This window comes from Mesoplodon densirostris, chromosome 18 (assembly GCF_025265405.1).
Source record: "Mesoplodon densirostris isolate mMesDen1 chromosome 18, mMesDen1 primary haplotype, whole genome shotgun sequence".
Taxonomy (NCBI): Eukaryota; Metazoa; Chordata; class Mammalia; order Artiodactyla; family Ziphiidae; genus Mesoplodon; species Mesoplodon densirostris.
In genome coordinates, this window is record NC_082678.1 from 57,905,478 (window position 1) to 57,921,763 (window position 16,286).

At 37.8% G+C, this 16,286-nt stretch overlaps 1 protein-coding gene across 8 annotated transcripts in view; it reads left to right on the forward strand.

Annotated features, from left to right (window-relative positions):
• Positions 1-16,286, forward strand: part of BCAS3 (BCAS3 microtubule associated cell migration factor) — a 581,795-nt gene that overhangs the window by 137,111 nt on the left and 428,398 nt on the right. For all 8 annotated transcript variants that reach the window (XM_060081385.1, XM_060081386.1, XM_060081388.1 and 5 more), the window contains exon 10: positions 12,936-13,012. In XM_060081385.1, the coding sequence (XP_059937368.1) occupies positions 12,936-13,012 (77 nt within the window). The remainder of the gene's footprint in view (positions 1-12,935; positions 13,013-16,286) is intronic.

Consider the following 16,286-nt stretch of genomic DNA (forward strand, 5'->3'; position numbering starts at 1 on the left):
GTAGTTGTGGCACGTGGGCTCAGTAGTTTTGGCTCACGGGCTTAGTTGCTCCGTGGCACGTGGGATCTTCCTGGACCAGGGCTCGAACCCGTATCTCCCGCATTGACAGGCGGATTCTTAACCACTGTACCACCAGGGAAGTCCCTAAATGTTATTTTTAAAAAACATTTTATTTGGGGAAATATATACAATTATTAAAAGATGGTAGTATAATGAACCACCATGTATTTATCATCTAGTTTCAATAAGTACCAACTCATGGACGATCTTTTTCACTTATACCCTTCCCAAATTATTTTGAAGCATATCCCTGACATATAATTTAATCTATTGTCTATATTTAAATGATAAGAACTTACAAAATCATTATTTCTGTGTTACCAATTGATCAAATAATTTATCGTCTGAACTCTGAGGCCTTTTGATTGGGTCAAAGGCCTTAGTTGATTTAACTGTGGTCAACAAGTGTAAACTTGTACATTCCTTCCAACTGAACTCTCAAGGTTTTTGGCATACAAAACCTTCTTTATCAAAATCCAGTGTGTCCTTGCTAAATCTTTATTTCTACAACCCATTTTCATGCTGCTTATGCTCCATTTTCTTTGAGCCACTCATACATCTCAGTTCTTTGCAAATGCTCTGTTTTCCTGCCTGAAATGGCCTTTTCACTAGCAGTCTCTCTTTCCACAGTGACTTAATCCTACATGTCTTTCTAGCCCCAGTGTAGATGTTAGTTCTTATATGAAGTATTTCCTGATCCCCTTAGTTTAAGGAAGCCTCTCCTCCTTCCAAATCCCCAAAGATAGCAATTCCCAAAATCTATCCACAGAACAGTAGACCTTCAACATGCTGTGTAAATCAGGATGCCCTGGTCAAATAAACTTAGGAAATGCTGCCTTCTATTGGAGGATGCCAGTGGTGATTAGCATTTTAATCTATTTAAATTTATTTACTACATTTCAATATTTCCTAGATTTATTTGATTACAGACCTCTTTTTTTTACCCAATACCCTTTGGGAATGCTTTTATAGTGTAATTTTTCCCTCTGTTAAGACACTTAATTTCTGTTATTGTATGTGTCTTCTGTCTACTTGTTCTATCTTTGCCGCTGTATAGTAATTTCCTTGAGAGCGAAGTTATTCATCTTGATTTGGATTAAGGAAGTAGGTCCGTCATGCAAGGTATAATATATTCCATTTGTTCTAGCTAACTTAAAAATATTTCTGATCCTTATTTTTGGTTCTTACAATAATAAAACTCAATTTGCTAAAGATGAAAACATTTATCACAACTGTTTCTACTTTCAAAGCATCAGTGGTTCTTTTCCAAGATGTTTAGCTAGCCAAAAGGGTTGAGAATGTAGTACAACTCTCAAAAGTTATCAGATAATGGGCTTCCCTGGTGGCACAGTGGTTGAGAGTCCACCTGCCGATGCAGGGGACACGGGTTTGTGCCCCAGTCCGGGAAGATCCCACATGCCGCGGAGCAGCTGGGCCCATGTGCCATGGCCGCTGAGCCTGCGTGTCCGGAGCCTGTGCTCCACAACGGGAGAGGCCACAACAGTGAGAGGCCCGCGTACCGCAAAAAAAAAAAAGTTATCAGATAAGGAAGAAAGTTATTCATATAGGGTCAGTAGTCATCTCTAGAGAAAGTGATATAGGTTTGAACTGGGAATTATAAATTTGGTGGGTATTTAAAGGAATGAATATATGAATGCATGTATGAACAAAGTTTCTTTCTCATGTTGGAGTTAAGTACACAGCTTTTCTGAAGTATAAGTTTATTTGAAAATTACACCTTTGTAGTGATCAGCTCTTGAGTATCTTTCCAGTATCTGGAGTATTGTTTCCCCTTTCAGGAGCAGGAGCTTCTGTTTTACAAGCCTTTAGGAAGTACAAAATATCAGTTGAGTTTGATAAAAATGAGTGCGCTTTTTTTTTTTTAAGTTAATATTGTTTTAGGATCTTTGCCATATGGTCCCAAATGCTTCCCTCTGTATTGCTGGACTACTGAACAGTTGAAACAAGTATTATTAAAATATTAGTCTCATATTGTGTGAATTGTTCATGATAGGAAGAAGAGATCTGGAAGGATCACTAGTGTTGCAGTCAGGTGCTTTATAAGTGGCATGCAGCAAGTCCTGGTCAAATGGGGTAGAGCCCACAGTAGTGAATTTTCAGTAATTTCTGATTCATTAGGATCATCACTTATTCTGTGACTGTACTGCTTGTAAAATGGCTCTCGTGGCTTGAGGATGCCATGAAGTCTATTTAGTATGGATTTCTTTAAATCTGAAATGTATGTTAAATGTTGAAAAATGGGGTAGTATAAAAGTACAACTGTCATTTCTTGGTGATAAATGATGGAAATAAGTGTAATAAACTATGTATTAAAATCCAGTGATATCTTTTGAAGATAGATGTCTAGTATCGTTGTCAGAACACACCTGCGTAACCTGGAAGAGGGTATGAGAAGGGGCTTTTGGGAATCTATAATGTCCTGTTTTTTGTTTTGGGTGCTGCTTTTATGCACGCATATGTTTACTTTGTTGACTTGGGTACTTCTTGATCTATATTATATTTAAATACATAGTTTACATTAAAAAAAGAGTCCAGAAAGCATCAAGAACAACAAAAGTTTGTGATTTCTCTCCTCACACTCTGAATGCCGTTCATTGTAGCATTTCACAGCACATCTCCCCAAACCCTTCATCTATAATACTCTGGCCAATAGTAGTTATATATCTCATTTCCTACTTCCATTTTCTCACCATTCTTAGTTACATATTATTTTACTTTACTTGAAAACCCTATAGACCAGATTTATTCAAGGGTTGTTAGGTTCGTGATATTGATGATATTTAACACGTTTGTATGAAGAAATTTAGCTTCTTTTCTTTGAAATACAACTTCACCTGAAGGGATTTTTATCAACATTTTGAACAAAATTGAGCAAGACTTAATATTTAAAATCAAGGAACACATGGAGCCATTTCCTAACTTTAAATAAGCTTATTTTCCCCTAATTTTTGCAACCCCCCAACCCCCATTCCTTTAAACAGACTGAAACTTTTGGCAGGTGGAAAGAAGCATGGTATAGTTTATGTGTGTTTCTCTGAATTTGGGTTATTCCATGCTTGTAAGCCAGTTTTACTTAGGACAGTGAGAAGTGCAGGATATAGGGATTGGAGGACAGGGGAGCTGATAGGCATACTGAGAATAGCATTCGTGGTAGCCCATTTAGTTTTTTTCCCCCATTGATTGGTTTCTAGTTATTAAAGAATTAGTACTAAAGCCCATGTAGAATGACAGATTCTTAATGAGGATATTGTTTTGTTCATGCAAGCATTTAATTTCTAAAAGAGTTTGAAAAGCTCTGGTGAAATACAATCATGATTGCCTAAGTTGTGTATGAATACAATGATGAGACTGTAAAATAAGTAGAGACAGCTGTGTCCATCAGAGAAAGCACCATGGGAATTTGTGCCAGAGGGTGGAAGGGTCAGGTAAAGAGAGCTGATAGAGAACTGGAAAGGGAACACAGCCAATATGATGAGAAAGGAGACACCTTCGTATTTGGCTGTACAGAAAAGGTGGCCTTGAGCAGCTGTCTGATGTGGAAATCCAAAACCCACGTATGATTAAGAAAACAAAAGACCAAGACTGATAGATGTCATTAGCAGTCATTTCCAGTGTGCTTAAGTTTAAATGCAGATATGAAGTCTCCAGAGAGACCAAAGGATTGTTTAGGAAGTAACTTTTTCCACTGGCTTCTGTTTTTACTTTGAGGAGGAAGATTTATTCCTTACAATCCTAATGTTATTTCTTAGGGTTAGAATGTGTATTTTTCATTTATGTTAATGGTGAATTACAAATAAGGAATGTATTTAAAGGATCTTTAAAATGCAAAATTATTTTTAGCTTTGGGAAGAGGAACCTTTCTCTTTATGTTTGTAAGCAAGGTTGTAACATTGATAAGAAAAGATTGGCAGGTTAATGTGGCATCTAAGACCAGTTCAAGTTAAAACCCTGTTCTTTTGGTTTCCCATCTATATACAACAGACTAGGCTGCCATGGTGTTTTCATAGCCCATGCAGGTGTTCAATATAAAGTGGACTCTAAATAACATGTATGCCATGAACTAACATGATTTTCATATTTTCTGCACATAATTCCCACCCTTTGAACCCGTTGAGCCTTCGAATGGCATTACTCTGTGTCATATACATAAAAAATTAAGCAAAAATAAAATCAAGTTTTAAATTCAAAGCTCATGGAACCTTAAGAGGGTCATTAATCAGGAGTAAGATGGTCAAATAAATCTCTGAAATTATATTTAATATTTTATGTGCTTATTCTTTCTGGAGAGGGTTTCATAGTCCTTTCTGAACTTCATTCAGTGTGTGGTCTTTTGTGACTTGTGTCTTTCACTGAACATAGTAGAAGATTATATTTTTTAGAGCAGTTTTAGGTTCACAGCAAAATTAATCAGAAGGCACAGAAATTTCCCATATACCTCTAGCCCCACACATACATAGTCTCCCTCTCCCCCATTATCAGCATCCCTCACCAGAGTAGTACATTTGCTACACCTGATGAACCTACACTGACACATAATTATCACTCAGAATCTTAGGATTCCCTCTTGGTGTTGTACATCAGTGGGCTTAGGTAAATGTATAATGACATATATCCATCATTGTAATATCATACAGAGTATTTTCACTGCCCTAAAAATCCTCTGTGCTCTGCCTGTTCATCTCTGCCCTCCCGTTCCCCCCAGCAACCATGGCATTTCCTAGAATGTCATATAGTTGGAATCATAGTATGTAGCCTTCTCTGATTGGCTTCTTTCAATGAATAATATCATGTTTCCTCCATGTTGTTACCCAACTTCAAGATTTACTATAAAGCTACAGTAATCAAGACAGTGTGGCATTGGCAAAAGCATAGACAAATAGATCAACGGAACAGAATAGAGAGCCCAGAAATAAATCTTTGATGAAGAAGCAGAGGTAGCACAATGGAGCAGAGATAGTCTCTTTAACAAATGGTACTGAACAACTGGACATTCACGGGCATAAAACTGAATTTAGACACAGACTATACATCCTTCACAAAAATTAACTCAAAAAGTATCACAGGCCTAAATGTAATACATAAAGTATAAGATTTATAGAAGGTAACATAGGTGTAAACCTAGATGACCTTGGGTATGGTGATGACTTTTTAGATACAACACCAAAGGCACAAAAGAAATAACTGATCAAGTGGGCTTTTTTTTTTTTTTTTTTTTTTTTTTTTTGCGGTATACGGGCCTCTCATTGTTGTGGCCTCTCCCGTTGCGGAGCACAGGCTCCGGATGCGCAGGCTCAGCAGCCATGGCTCACAGGCCCAGCCGCTCCGCGGCATGTGGGATCTTCCCAGACCGGGGCACGAACCCGTGTCCCCTGCATCAGCAAGCGGACTCTCAACCACTGCGCCACCAGGGAAGCCCAAGTGGGCTTTACTAAAATTAAAAACTTATGCTCTGCAAAAGACAATGTCAAGAAAATGAGAAGAAAGGCCACAGACTGAGAGAAAATATTTGTAACAGACAAATCTAACATTTGCCAACGAAGCAACCGACAAGGGATTAATCTCCAAAATATACAAACAGCTCATGCAGCTCAATATCAAAAAAACAAACAAACCAATCAAAAACTGGGTGGAAGATCTAGATAGACATTTCTCCAAAGAAGACATACAGAATGCCAAAAAGCACATGAAAAGATGCTCAACATTGCTAATTATTAGAGAAATGTAAATCAAAACTACAATGAGGTGTCACCTCACACCAGTCACATGGCCGTCATCAAAAAAATCTACAAACAATAAATGCTGGAGAGAGTGTGGAGAAAAGGGAACCCTCCTACACTGTTGGTGGGAATGTAAACTGGTACAGCCACTATGGAGAACAGTATGGAGGTTCCTTAAAAAACTCAAAGTAGAACTACCATATGACCCAGGAATCCCACTCCTAGCATATACCTGGAGAAAACCATAATTCGAAAAGATACATGCACCCCAGTGTTCACTGCAGCTCTATTTACAATAGCCAGGACCTGGAAGCAACCTAAATGTCCGTCAACTGAGGAATGGATAAAGAAGATGTGGTACATATATACAATGGAGTATCACTCAGCCATAAAAAAAGAACAAAATAATACCATTTGCAGCAACATGGATGGACCTGGAGATTATCATACTGAGTGAAGTTAAGTCAGACACAGAAAGACAGATATCATATGATATTGCTTATGTGTGGAATCTAAAAAAAGGGGTACAGATGAACTTACCTTCTCTACAAAACAGAAGTAGAGTCACAGATGTAGAAGACAGACTTATGGTTAACAGGGGATAAGGTGAGGAGGGATAGATTGGGAGATTGGGATTGTGACATATATACACTACTATATATAAAATAGATAACTAGGACTTCCCTGGTGGTGCAGTGGTTAAGAATCCTCCTGCCAATGTAGGGGACCCGGGTTCGAGCCCTGGTCCGGGAGGATCCCACATGCCATAGAGCAACTGGGCCCATGTGCCACAACTACTGAGCTTGTGCTCTAGAGCCCGCGAGCCACAACTACTGAAGCCCGCACGTCTAGAGCCCGTGTTCTGCAACAAGAGAAGCCACCGCAATGAGAAGCCCGCGCACTGCAACGAAGAGTAGCCCCTGCTTGCCTCAACTAGAGGAAGCCCATGCGCGGCAACCAAGACCCAATGCAGCCAAAAATAAAATAAAATAAAATAGATAACTAATAAGAACCTACTGTACAACACAGTAGAACAGGGAACTCTACTCAATTCTCTGTAATGGCCTATATGGGAAAAGAATCTAAAAAAAGAGTGGCTATATGTATGTATAACTGATTCACTTTGCTATACACCTGAAACTAACACAACATTGTAAATCAACTATACTCCAAAAAAAAAAAAAAGCAAGGACAAATCTAATAATGGGCTGTTATCCAAAATATACAAAGAACTCTTAAAATTCAACAAGAACAAAATAAACAACCTGATTAAAAAATGGGCCAGTGACTCTGACAGGCACCTCACCAAAGAATAAGCATATGATATGATATTCCACATTATATGTCATCAGAGAAATGCAAATTAAAACAATGAGATAACCATCACACGTCTAAAATCCAGAACACTGAGAACACCAGTGCTGTCAGAGTTGTGGAACAACAGGAACTCTCATTGCTGGTGGGAAGGCAAAATGGTGCAGCCACTTTTGGAATACAATTTGACAGTTTCTTACAAAACTAGACCTACTCTTAGTATACAATCCAGCAATCTCACTCCTTGTTATTTAACCAAAGGAGTTGAAAACTATGTCCACACAGCCTTTACACAGATATTTATAGCAGCTTTATTCACATTGCCAAAAGTGGAAGCAACCAAAGTGTCCTTCAGTGTGTGAATGGATAAACTGTGGTGTATCCTGACAGTGGAATATTATACGTCATTTCTTTTTATTGCTGGCCATTTAGTTTGTTTCCATTTTGGGGGTTTTATGAATAATGCTTTCATAAATGAAAGGTTTTTATGGGGACATCTATTTTTGATTCTCTTGGATATAAGTATTTGTGTGGATATGTTTTCATTTCTCTTGGGTATGTACCCAGGAGTCGAATTACTGGGTCATATGGTAATTCTATCCTTAACTATTTGAAGAGCTGTTGGGCACAGTGACTGCACATTTTACATTCCTACCAGCAGTGTATGAGGGTTCCAGTTTCTCACCAGTGATTGTTAATAAGATTATATAGCCATCCTGTTGGTATCTCACAAAGTAGTATCTGATTATACTTTTTTTTTAATCTTTATTGGAGTATAATTGCTTTACAATGGTATGTTAGTTTCTGCTTTATAACAAAGTGAATCAGTTATACATATACATATGTTCCCATATCTCTTCCCTCTTGCGTCTCCCTCCCTCCCACCCTCCCTATCCCACCCCTCTAGGTGGTCACAAAGCACCGAGCTGATCTCCCTGTGCTATGCGGCTGCTTCCCACTAGCTATCTATTTTACCTTTGGTAGTGTATATATGTCCATGCCACTCTCTCACTTTGTCACAGCTTACCCTTCCCCCTCCCCATATCCTCAAGTCCATTCTCTAGTAGGTCTGTGTCTTTATTTCCATCTTGCCCCTAGGTTCTTCATGCACTTTTTTTTTCTTAGATTCCATATATATATATGTTAGCATACGGTATTTGTTTTGCTCTTTCTGACTTACTTCACTCTGTATGACAGACTCTAGGTCCATCCACCTCACTACAAATAACTCAGTTTCGTTTCTTTTTATGGCTGAGTAATATTCCATTGTATATATGTGCCACATCTTCTTTATCCGTTCATCCGATGATGGACACTTAGGTTGCTTCCATCTCCTGGCTATTGTAAATAGAGCTGCAATGAACATTTTGGTACATGCCTCTTTTTGAATTATGGTTTTCTCAGGGTATATGCCCAGTAGTGGGATTGCTGGGTCGTATGGTAGTTCTATTTTTCGTTTTTTAAGGAACCTCCATACTGTTCTCCATAGTGGCTGTGTCAATTTACATTCCCACCAGCAGTGCAAGAGTGTCCCTTATACTTTTTTTTAATAGATCTTTATTGGAGCATAATTGCTTCACAATACTGTGTTAGCTTCTGTTGCACAACAAAGCAAATCAGCCATATGCATACACATGTCCCCATATCCCCTCCCTCTTGAGCCTCCCTCCCACCCTCCCTATCCCACCCCTCTAGGTCATCGCATAGCACCTAACCAATCTTCCTGTGCTATGCTGCTGCTTCCCACCAGCCAACTATTTTACATTCGGTAGTGTATGTATGTCGATGCTACTCTCACTTCGCCCCAGCTTAGCCCTCCCACCCCATGTCCTCAAGTCCATTCTCTACATCTACCTCTTTATTCCTGCCCTGCAACTAGGTTCATCAGTACCATTTTCTTTTGATTTGCATTTCCTTATGGCTAATGATGCTGAGTATCTTTTCATGTGCTCATCTTCTATCTTCTTTGTCAAATTTTACATTGATTTATTTGTCTTTATTGAGTTATACTAGTTCTGTTTATATTTTAGATACCAGTCAGTTATCAGATATATGTTTTGCCCAACTCCCATTCTCTGAGTTGTCTTTTCTCTTTCTTGGTGGTATCCTTTGAAGCACAAAGATTTTAGTTTCTTTTTTTTTTGCGGTACGCGGGCCTCTCACTGTTGTGGCCTCTCCTGTTGCGGATCACAGGCTCTGGACCTGCAGGCTCAGCAGCCATGGCTCATGGGCCCAGCCGCTCCACGGCATGTGGGATCTTCCCGGACCCGGGCACAAACCCGTGTCCCCTGCATCGGCAGGCGGACTCTCAACCACTGCGCCACCAGGGAAGCCCCTAGTTTTGATGAAGTTTAATTTATCTATTTTTTTCTTTTACCACTTGTACTTTTGGTGTCATATCTAAGAAAGCATTGCCTCTGGTTATGAAGATTTACCACGGTTTGTTCCAAGAGGTTAATACATTAGCTGTAGTCTTTGATTCATTTCGACTTTGTATGCAGTGTGAGGCCAGGGTTCAGTTTCATTCGTTTGCATGCGGATATCAGTTGACCTATCATCGTTCATTGAAAGGATTATTCTTTCCCCATTGACTTGTCTTGGTAGCGTTGTTGAAAGTCAATTGACCATAAATGCAGACATCTGTTTTTTCGAAAAAGGTCTGAAATCTTTTGAGTTGTCTTTTCCAAGAAAAATAAGGCAGGGTGTTACAGAGAGTATTTAAATCTTTTGTTTTTCAAAATGAGTTCAGGTCTTCGCCCCACTAGGACCAACATTCTGGGAGGATGCCATGTAAAATTGAATCAGTCTCATGAATCTTTTAGTTATGGAGTCATCTTCATGTAGCATGCTTTTCGTGGATTTTACCTTTATTTAAATTTGGAAACCTGATATTTTAAAATATCCAGTTCTCTTTTACTTTGTTCACAAACATTGTAAACTTGTTAGAATTAGTCCCAGTATTATAGAGATTTGGGTTGTGTTTTTTTTGTTGTTTCTTGTTTCTTTTTTCTTCACTTGTTTTCAGAGTTTAGCTGGAGGCAATGGTTAATCTTTAAAGGAGTCAGGCTTATAAAGTTGGGATAGTGCTGAGAGGCTGATGGTCTGCTGATTCCAGCTGTAAAATGTTTTTTGGAGAGCAGAAAAACAATTTGCTTTCATTCCAATACACTATAATTCTTGAGGTCCACTAGCTTTCTAAAAACATTGACTCAAAAAGTTAAATGAAGAATTGTAAACTACATTTTTTCTTAGTATTCTTTAGTATTTGGAAGGCAGGTATACTTATTAGGATCTGTTGAGGCAAAATAGTTATTGGAGTTAGTTGAGTTAGATTATGCTGACTTTAAAGTTCAGGAGATTAGCTGCCTCTAATGTAATGCCACAGTTCACAGGTATTTATTTCTGTTTTTTATTTGGTTCTTTTTTTCATGACATTTTAAAAGGGGAAATTTTCTTATAGACAGTTTTTATGCTCATTCCTCCAGTTCTGAAAGTATACATGGACTATGTATATACACTTATATAAAAGTACATTTTGGTGTGAATTAGGTGTGGGTGTCATAATGAAATGTATTATGTAAATATTATGTGATATATATATTAGAGTGTGTTGTCTTTGTATTATATTAGTGGACCTTTTTTTCTATGTATATGTCCATAATACGTGTCCATAATATGCCTTCAGTGATGATAGTAACATCAGTTACCCAGAAGCTGATTTTCCAGAAATCCAAACATTCCAAACATACCACTTTAAACCCTGAAATACAAAAAAAGCTTTGAACAATGAGCAAAACATTAGAAAACTTATATCTTATATTTTGTGTGACATATGGATTTTCTCTTAGGATTATTATCTTCATCTTCTTTAAAAATGAACACTCAGGGAATTCCCTGGTGGTCTAGTGGTTAGGACTCCGTGCTGAGGGCCTGGGTTCAGTCTCTGGTCAGGGAACCAAGATCCCACAGGTTGCTCAGTGTGGCAAAAAAAAAAAAAGAAAAAAGAAAACTTAAAATAGATGGAGTTGAGGGAGCTGAAATGAAAACTAGTAGTAACAGAAGCAACAGCTACTTGCGCTTCTCTAAGGGCTGTGAACACAACGGCATTACCATTTCAGAATCACCACGATTGCTACTCAAAGGCTTTCTGAATTCAGGCAGGCATGTGTGTACAATTAAGGAAGGTTTCTATTAAAAAATGGCTTTAAAATGAACACAAAAATCCTAACCTAAAGAATAGGCAAGCACAATATTTGAAAAATATTTGAAAATTTTTCTTCTGTAGATGACTTTTTTTTTTGCAAGTGTGTCTTATACATATGCTTTGATTAATTTAGGTGCATTGTTTAATTTATTCAAACATTTATTAAGCTATTTTTCACGTATTATTCTAAGCAGTATAGACTGAGCTGTGAACAGAAGACACAAACACTTGACCTTAATCAAGTGGAAGACAGAAAATAAAGAAGCAAAAAGATAAATAAATATATTACAGAACATATAAATTATTTTTATTTTTGACAGTACTTGTCAAAGTAGTTAATTATTCATTCATTGATAACTCTATTCCTGTTAGGATCAGTACTAGACTGAGACTTTCTGCTGGGTAAGGTATTTTCAGGTGTGCTGTTCATGCTATTCAGATTATGCTATTCTTTCCTGTTACACTCGTGTTGCATGCAATTTGGCTGGTTTTTTGTTTTGTTTTGTTGTGTTTTTTGTCATGGGAAGAAAAGGTTATGTTTATAAAAACCTGTCTCGTATAAGTTTAGATTCCAAATTGAGACCTAAACTATGAAATAGATAACCTCAGTTTGATCCTCTAGCGTACATTTTAGGGAAAAACATTTGTGAAGCTATTAACCAGATACTTGTGGAATGATAAACAAGGAATTCTTTAGGTTAGGCTTTTTGTGTTCTTTGATTCTGCAGTCTCCTTTGAGTAGTCCCTTAAAAGCAGTTTTGTGAAACACTGGAATGTTATTTTGTGTAGCTGACAAGTGAGGACATTATACTCAGAGACCTTCTTGGTATAGTCAGAAGGGGAGATGAGGCCCTCACGGATGACAGATACCACTTACTTGACTGAGTTGTGTTGTGTCTTGTTTAGTGGAGTTCGGGAAGATGGCATTGGTGTTTCCATGGTGTTGGTGACCACTGTTAAGAATGTGTGATTTTTTTTTTTGAAATTGGAGAACCACAAAATAATCCTACCTACTAGTTTGTTTTTGGCTGGGCTGAAAGTAAGAAACATAAAATTGAATGCTTAATGTAAATGCATAGGATTATGTAAATTAGTTCCCCAACATCTCCTGATGCACCCTTTGTGGATTACTTCTCCCCATTAGCTCCACACCTAAGTTACTTGTTTTACCCCGCCCCTGTTATTGTCATGTTATTTCAGGGTTATGTCTTTCTTATCTTTGCCCTTAAATTCCTGAGCCAATTGTATCCTTTCTCTTTCTTCTCTAAACAGTTTTGCTAGACGTATGAAATTGTAGGCTTATGATCTTTAAATGATTCTTCTTGGCTTCTCTCTCTTGTTCCAGGAATAACTGTATAAAATGCCCAATTTTTGCGAAAAGTGAATACCAGTTCTTCCCAGATTTATTTCTTATTGGAACAGAGTCAAAACCCAAAGGAAACTGTAGAGGAGAAAAAAATGAACCTCTTTTAGCTATTAAAATAATGACTAGGTTATGGGAATTTTATGTGAGGCTTGAAAAAATAAAAGCATTTGATTATTCTGTTTTTATGGCATCAAAATATGATGCAACAACAGAAATTATTAAATTTCTTACATTGCCATTTGAAAATTTTCAGGCTGCTACCCTTGTCCCGGGCCCAACATGAATCCTATTGCTCTTGGGAGCCGCTGGCTTGCTTATGCAGAAAACAAGGTAAGTGGGGCCTGTGTTGGAATATTTGTAGCGGAGCAAGTGTTTAAGAGTTTTCCAAAGGTAATTAACAGCAATAATGAATGTTTAACTTACTAGTTTGTTTTCTCTGGTTTGGTTTTTGTTTTAATTGGGCACCCAGTTGTCTGATCTTATTGCTCAGGATCAATATTTGGATTCAGCCTTACTTTTCCAGGCTTAGTTTTATATAGAGAACTTTACTCCATTAATTTTAAATCACAGCGTTGATATCATCACAGGAGTTTCTGTGGAGCTAGAAATCAGGAGGCAGGAATGACTTCTGTCTTTAGTAGTAGGTTGGGAACCTGAGGCATAGAATAATTTAATGGACTTCAACTATATGTGTACATTTAAATCTAAACAAGTGTTCTGCCATTTGTTGTTATTTATCAATCTCACTTATCTCTTAAGGTCATCATAGTAAATGAAGATATTTATACATTGAAATTTTTTTTATGTCTAGTTCAAAGCAAAGGGCAAATCCCTTTTTATGCCATTTAGTGCCCTGCATATGAATATAGAACAAAATCTAAAAAAATATTACAGACTTCAAAGAAGATCATTTTTTGTTCCATTTTTGCTTGTTTGTATGGTTACTGTATATTGAGAATAATATGAAACAATATGTATTGAAGAGTTCTTGACACAAGTCTGGATATGGTAAGTACAACAATTATTTGGTGAAACCACAGTATATCTGTAGCCTCTGGAATTCACAAAATCAAGAAACTACTGGAGAAATTTATTTTTCTGGATGAATCCCTTGATGCTTTTTCCAAAATTCTGTCCGCTACATATAGGTATTTTGCATTTTAGTGAATGCTGTATTTATACTCTACCCTCTTCTTTCTCTTTATTATCCAGTATATCACTTTTCAAATTCATTCTTTTCAAATAAGACAAGAGGCATACAATTCAGTGTGCTTACATCATGGTATCTTCTAATGATTACGTCTGTAGGAAATTTCTTTGAGTGCCAGAGACATCCAAGACTTCCAAGAGGAAGATATATACATTGTCCCTTGGCTCTTGCAGATTTATTTTCATGTGTGGGAAACTACTCATTTAGAATTGTAGGTATTATGCAAATAGTTACATATTATTTTCTTATGGAAAAAACTTCCTTCATAGATGCATAGCATCAAAGTGTGCCAGTTGTCTTGTCTTTGTCTTGCCTTGGCCTTTGTAGAGATATGTGTCAGTAATATCTAGTGTTATATATGGAGACCAGGACGTGTAGTGGCATTCACAAGGAGTTTACTAATCAGATGGTTGTACCATCCTTTGGAAGAAATATTTCCAGATAAATGTGTTTCCATGGTATTTACATAAGAGCTAGTATTTATTAACAGTTTCTGATTGTAGTAGCATTTGGGCTGAGTGTGGAACTGCAGAAATTAAATTTTGGAGCAACAATTTCTTTCAGTGAAAATGCTCTTTGACTACAGATTTAACCAAGAGGCCATATTATCTTGATTGGGTTTGTTTTTCAGTGCCTATTTTTAAGTGTACTTTTAACTTGGAAGACTTGCAGAAAACCTGCAAGAATAAATAGAGTACAAATGTTATAAAGTACACCCATGTACTCTTTACTCAGGTTGACCTCTGAACAATCTCAGAGTAAGTTGCATATATCACATTACCCCAGAATACTTAAGTTATCAGCCAATTTAATTTTTAAAAAATTTATTTATTTTATTTATTTTATTTTTGGCTGTGTTGGGTCTTCATTGCTGTGCACGGGCTTTCTCTAGCTGTGAGCGGGGACTACTCTTTGTTGCGGTGCGTGGGCTTCTCACTGCAGTGGCTTCTCTTGTTGCAGAGCACAGGCTCTAGGCACGTGGACTTCAGTAGTTGTGGCATGTGGGCTCAGTAGTTATGGCTCGTGGGCTCTAAAGTGCAGGCTCAGTAGTTGTGGCGCGTGGGTTTAGTTGCTCCACGGCATGTGGGATCTTCTTGGACCAGGGCTCGAACCTGTGTCCCCTGTGTTGGCAGGCGGATTCTTAACCACTGTGCCACCAGGGAAGTCTGCCAATTTAACATTGATAAGCTACTTTTATCTATTATAGCATCCATGTTCCAATTTTGTCAGTTAACCCTATCATATCATTTGTAGAAAATCTTTTCCTATAGTGCAGATCCAGTCTAGGATCAGGTATTATATCTTGTAGGAGTGTCCCTTTCTTTCTTTATCTTTTACAGGATTGGTAATTTTGAAGACTACAGCCCCCTACATCTACCCCTTACTCTTTTTAATAGAATGCTTTTTATTTTCAGTGTTTTTTTTTTTTTTTTTTTTTGCGGTATGCGGGCCTCTCACTGTTGTGGCCTCCCCCGTTGCGGAGCACAGGCTCCGGACGCGCAGGCTCCGGACGCGCAGGCTCAGCGGCCATGGCTCACGGGCCCAGCCGCTCCGCGGCATATGGGATCCTCCCAGACCGGGGCACGAACCCGTATCCCCTGCATCGGCAGGCGGACTCTCAACCACTTGCGCCACCAGGGAGGCCCCTATTTTCAGTGTTTTGATGTTTTCTCTTGATTATATTTGGGTTATGTATTTCTGTCTGGAATACTGTAATACTGTATGAGTGCTTTTCTGGACTTCCCACAGTGTCACATCTGGAGGCACATGGTATATGTCTGTCCTTTATTGGTGATGCTAATTTTGTCAAGGTCTTGTCCAGTTTCTGTACTGAATAAGCACTATTTTTTCCTCTTGTAACTAATAATTTGGAAAGAGCATGCTTATATCCTGCATTTTATCGAAATCTTAGCCTACCTAATTTTAGCATCCATTGATTGATGATTCCTGCCTGAACCAGTCTTTACTATGAGGATTGCAAATTAATGGTTTTCCACTTCACACTACACATTTACCTGTAGGCATTTGGCTTTCTATCATAATCAAGAACTTTCCCTTCTTTTTAAATCTTCCTGTATCTATATTTTTGATAGGGGTTAACAATTCCTATTTTTAAAGTAGTTTTTAATTTTTTTTCTGTCTTTAATTATTTTGGTTTTCAAATTATGCCAGAGTTGACCGATGAGAGTCCCTTTAGTCTCCTTCTTGTGACATTGTGTTGTGCCATCAAAATTAAAAAAAAAATTATTTCCTTACTTGCTATCATAAGAATAAGTCCAGGTCCATCTTGTACTTGCCTTGTCTCAGCCCTGGAATCATCTTCTTCTGATTTTACTGTTTCTTTTTAATGGGCAATGGTATTAGATACTAACCTTTTGTCCAGTAGATGTGTTC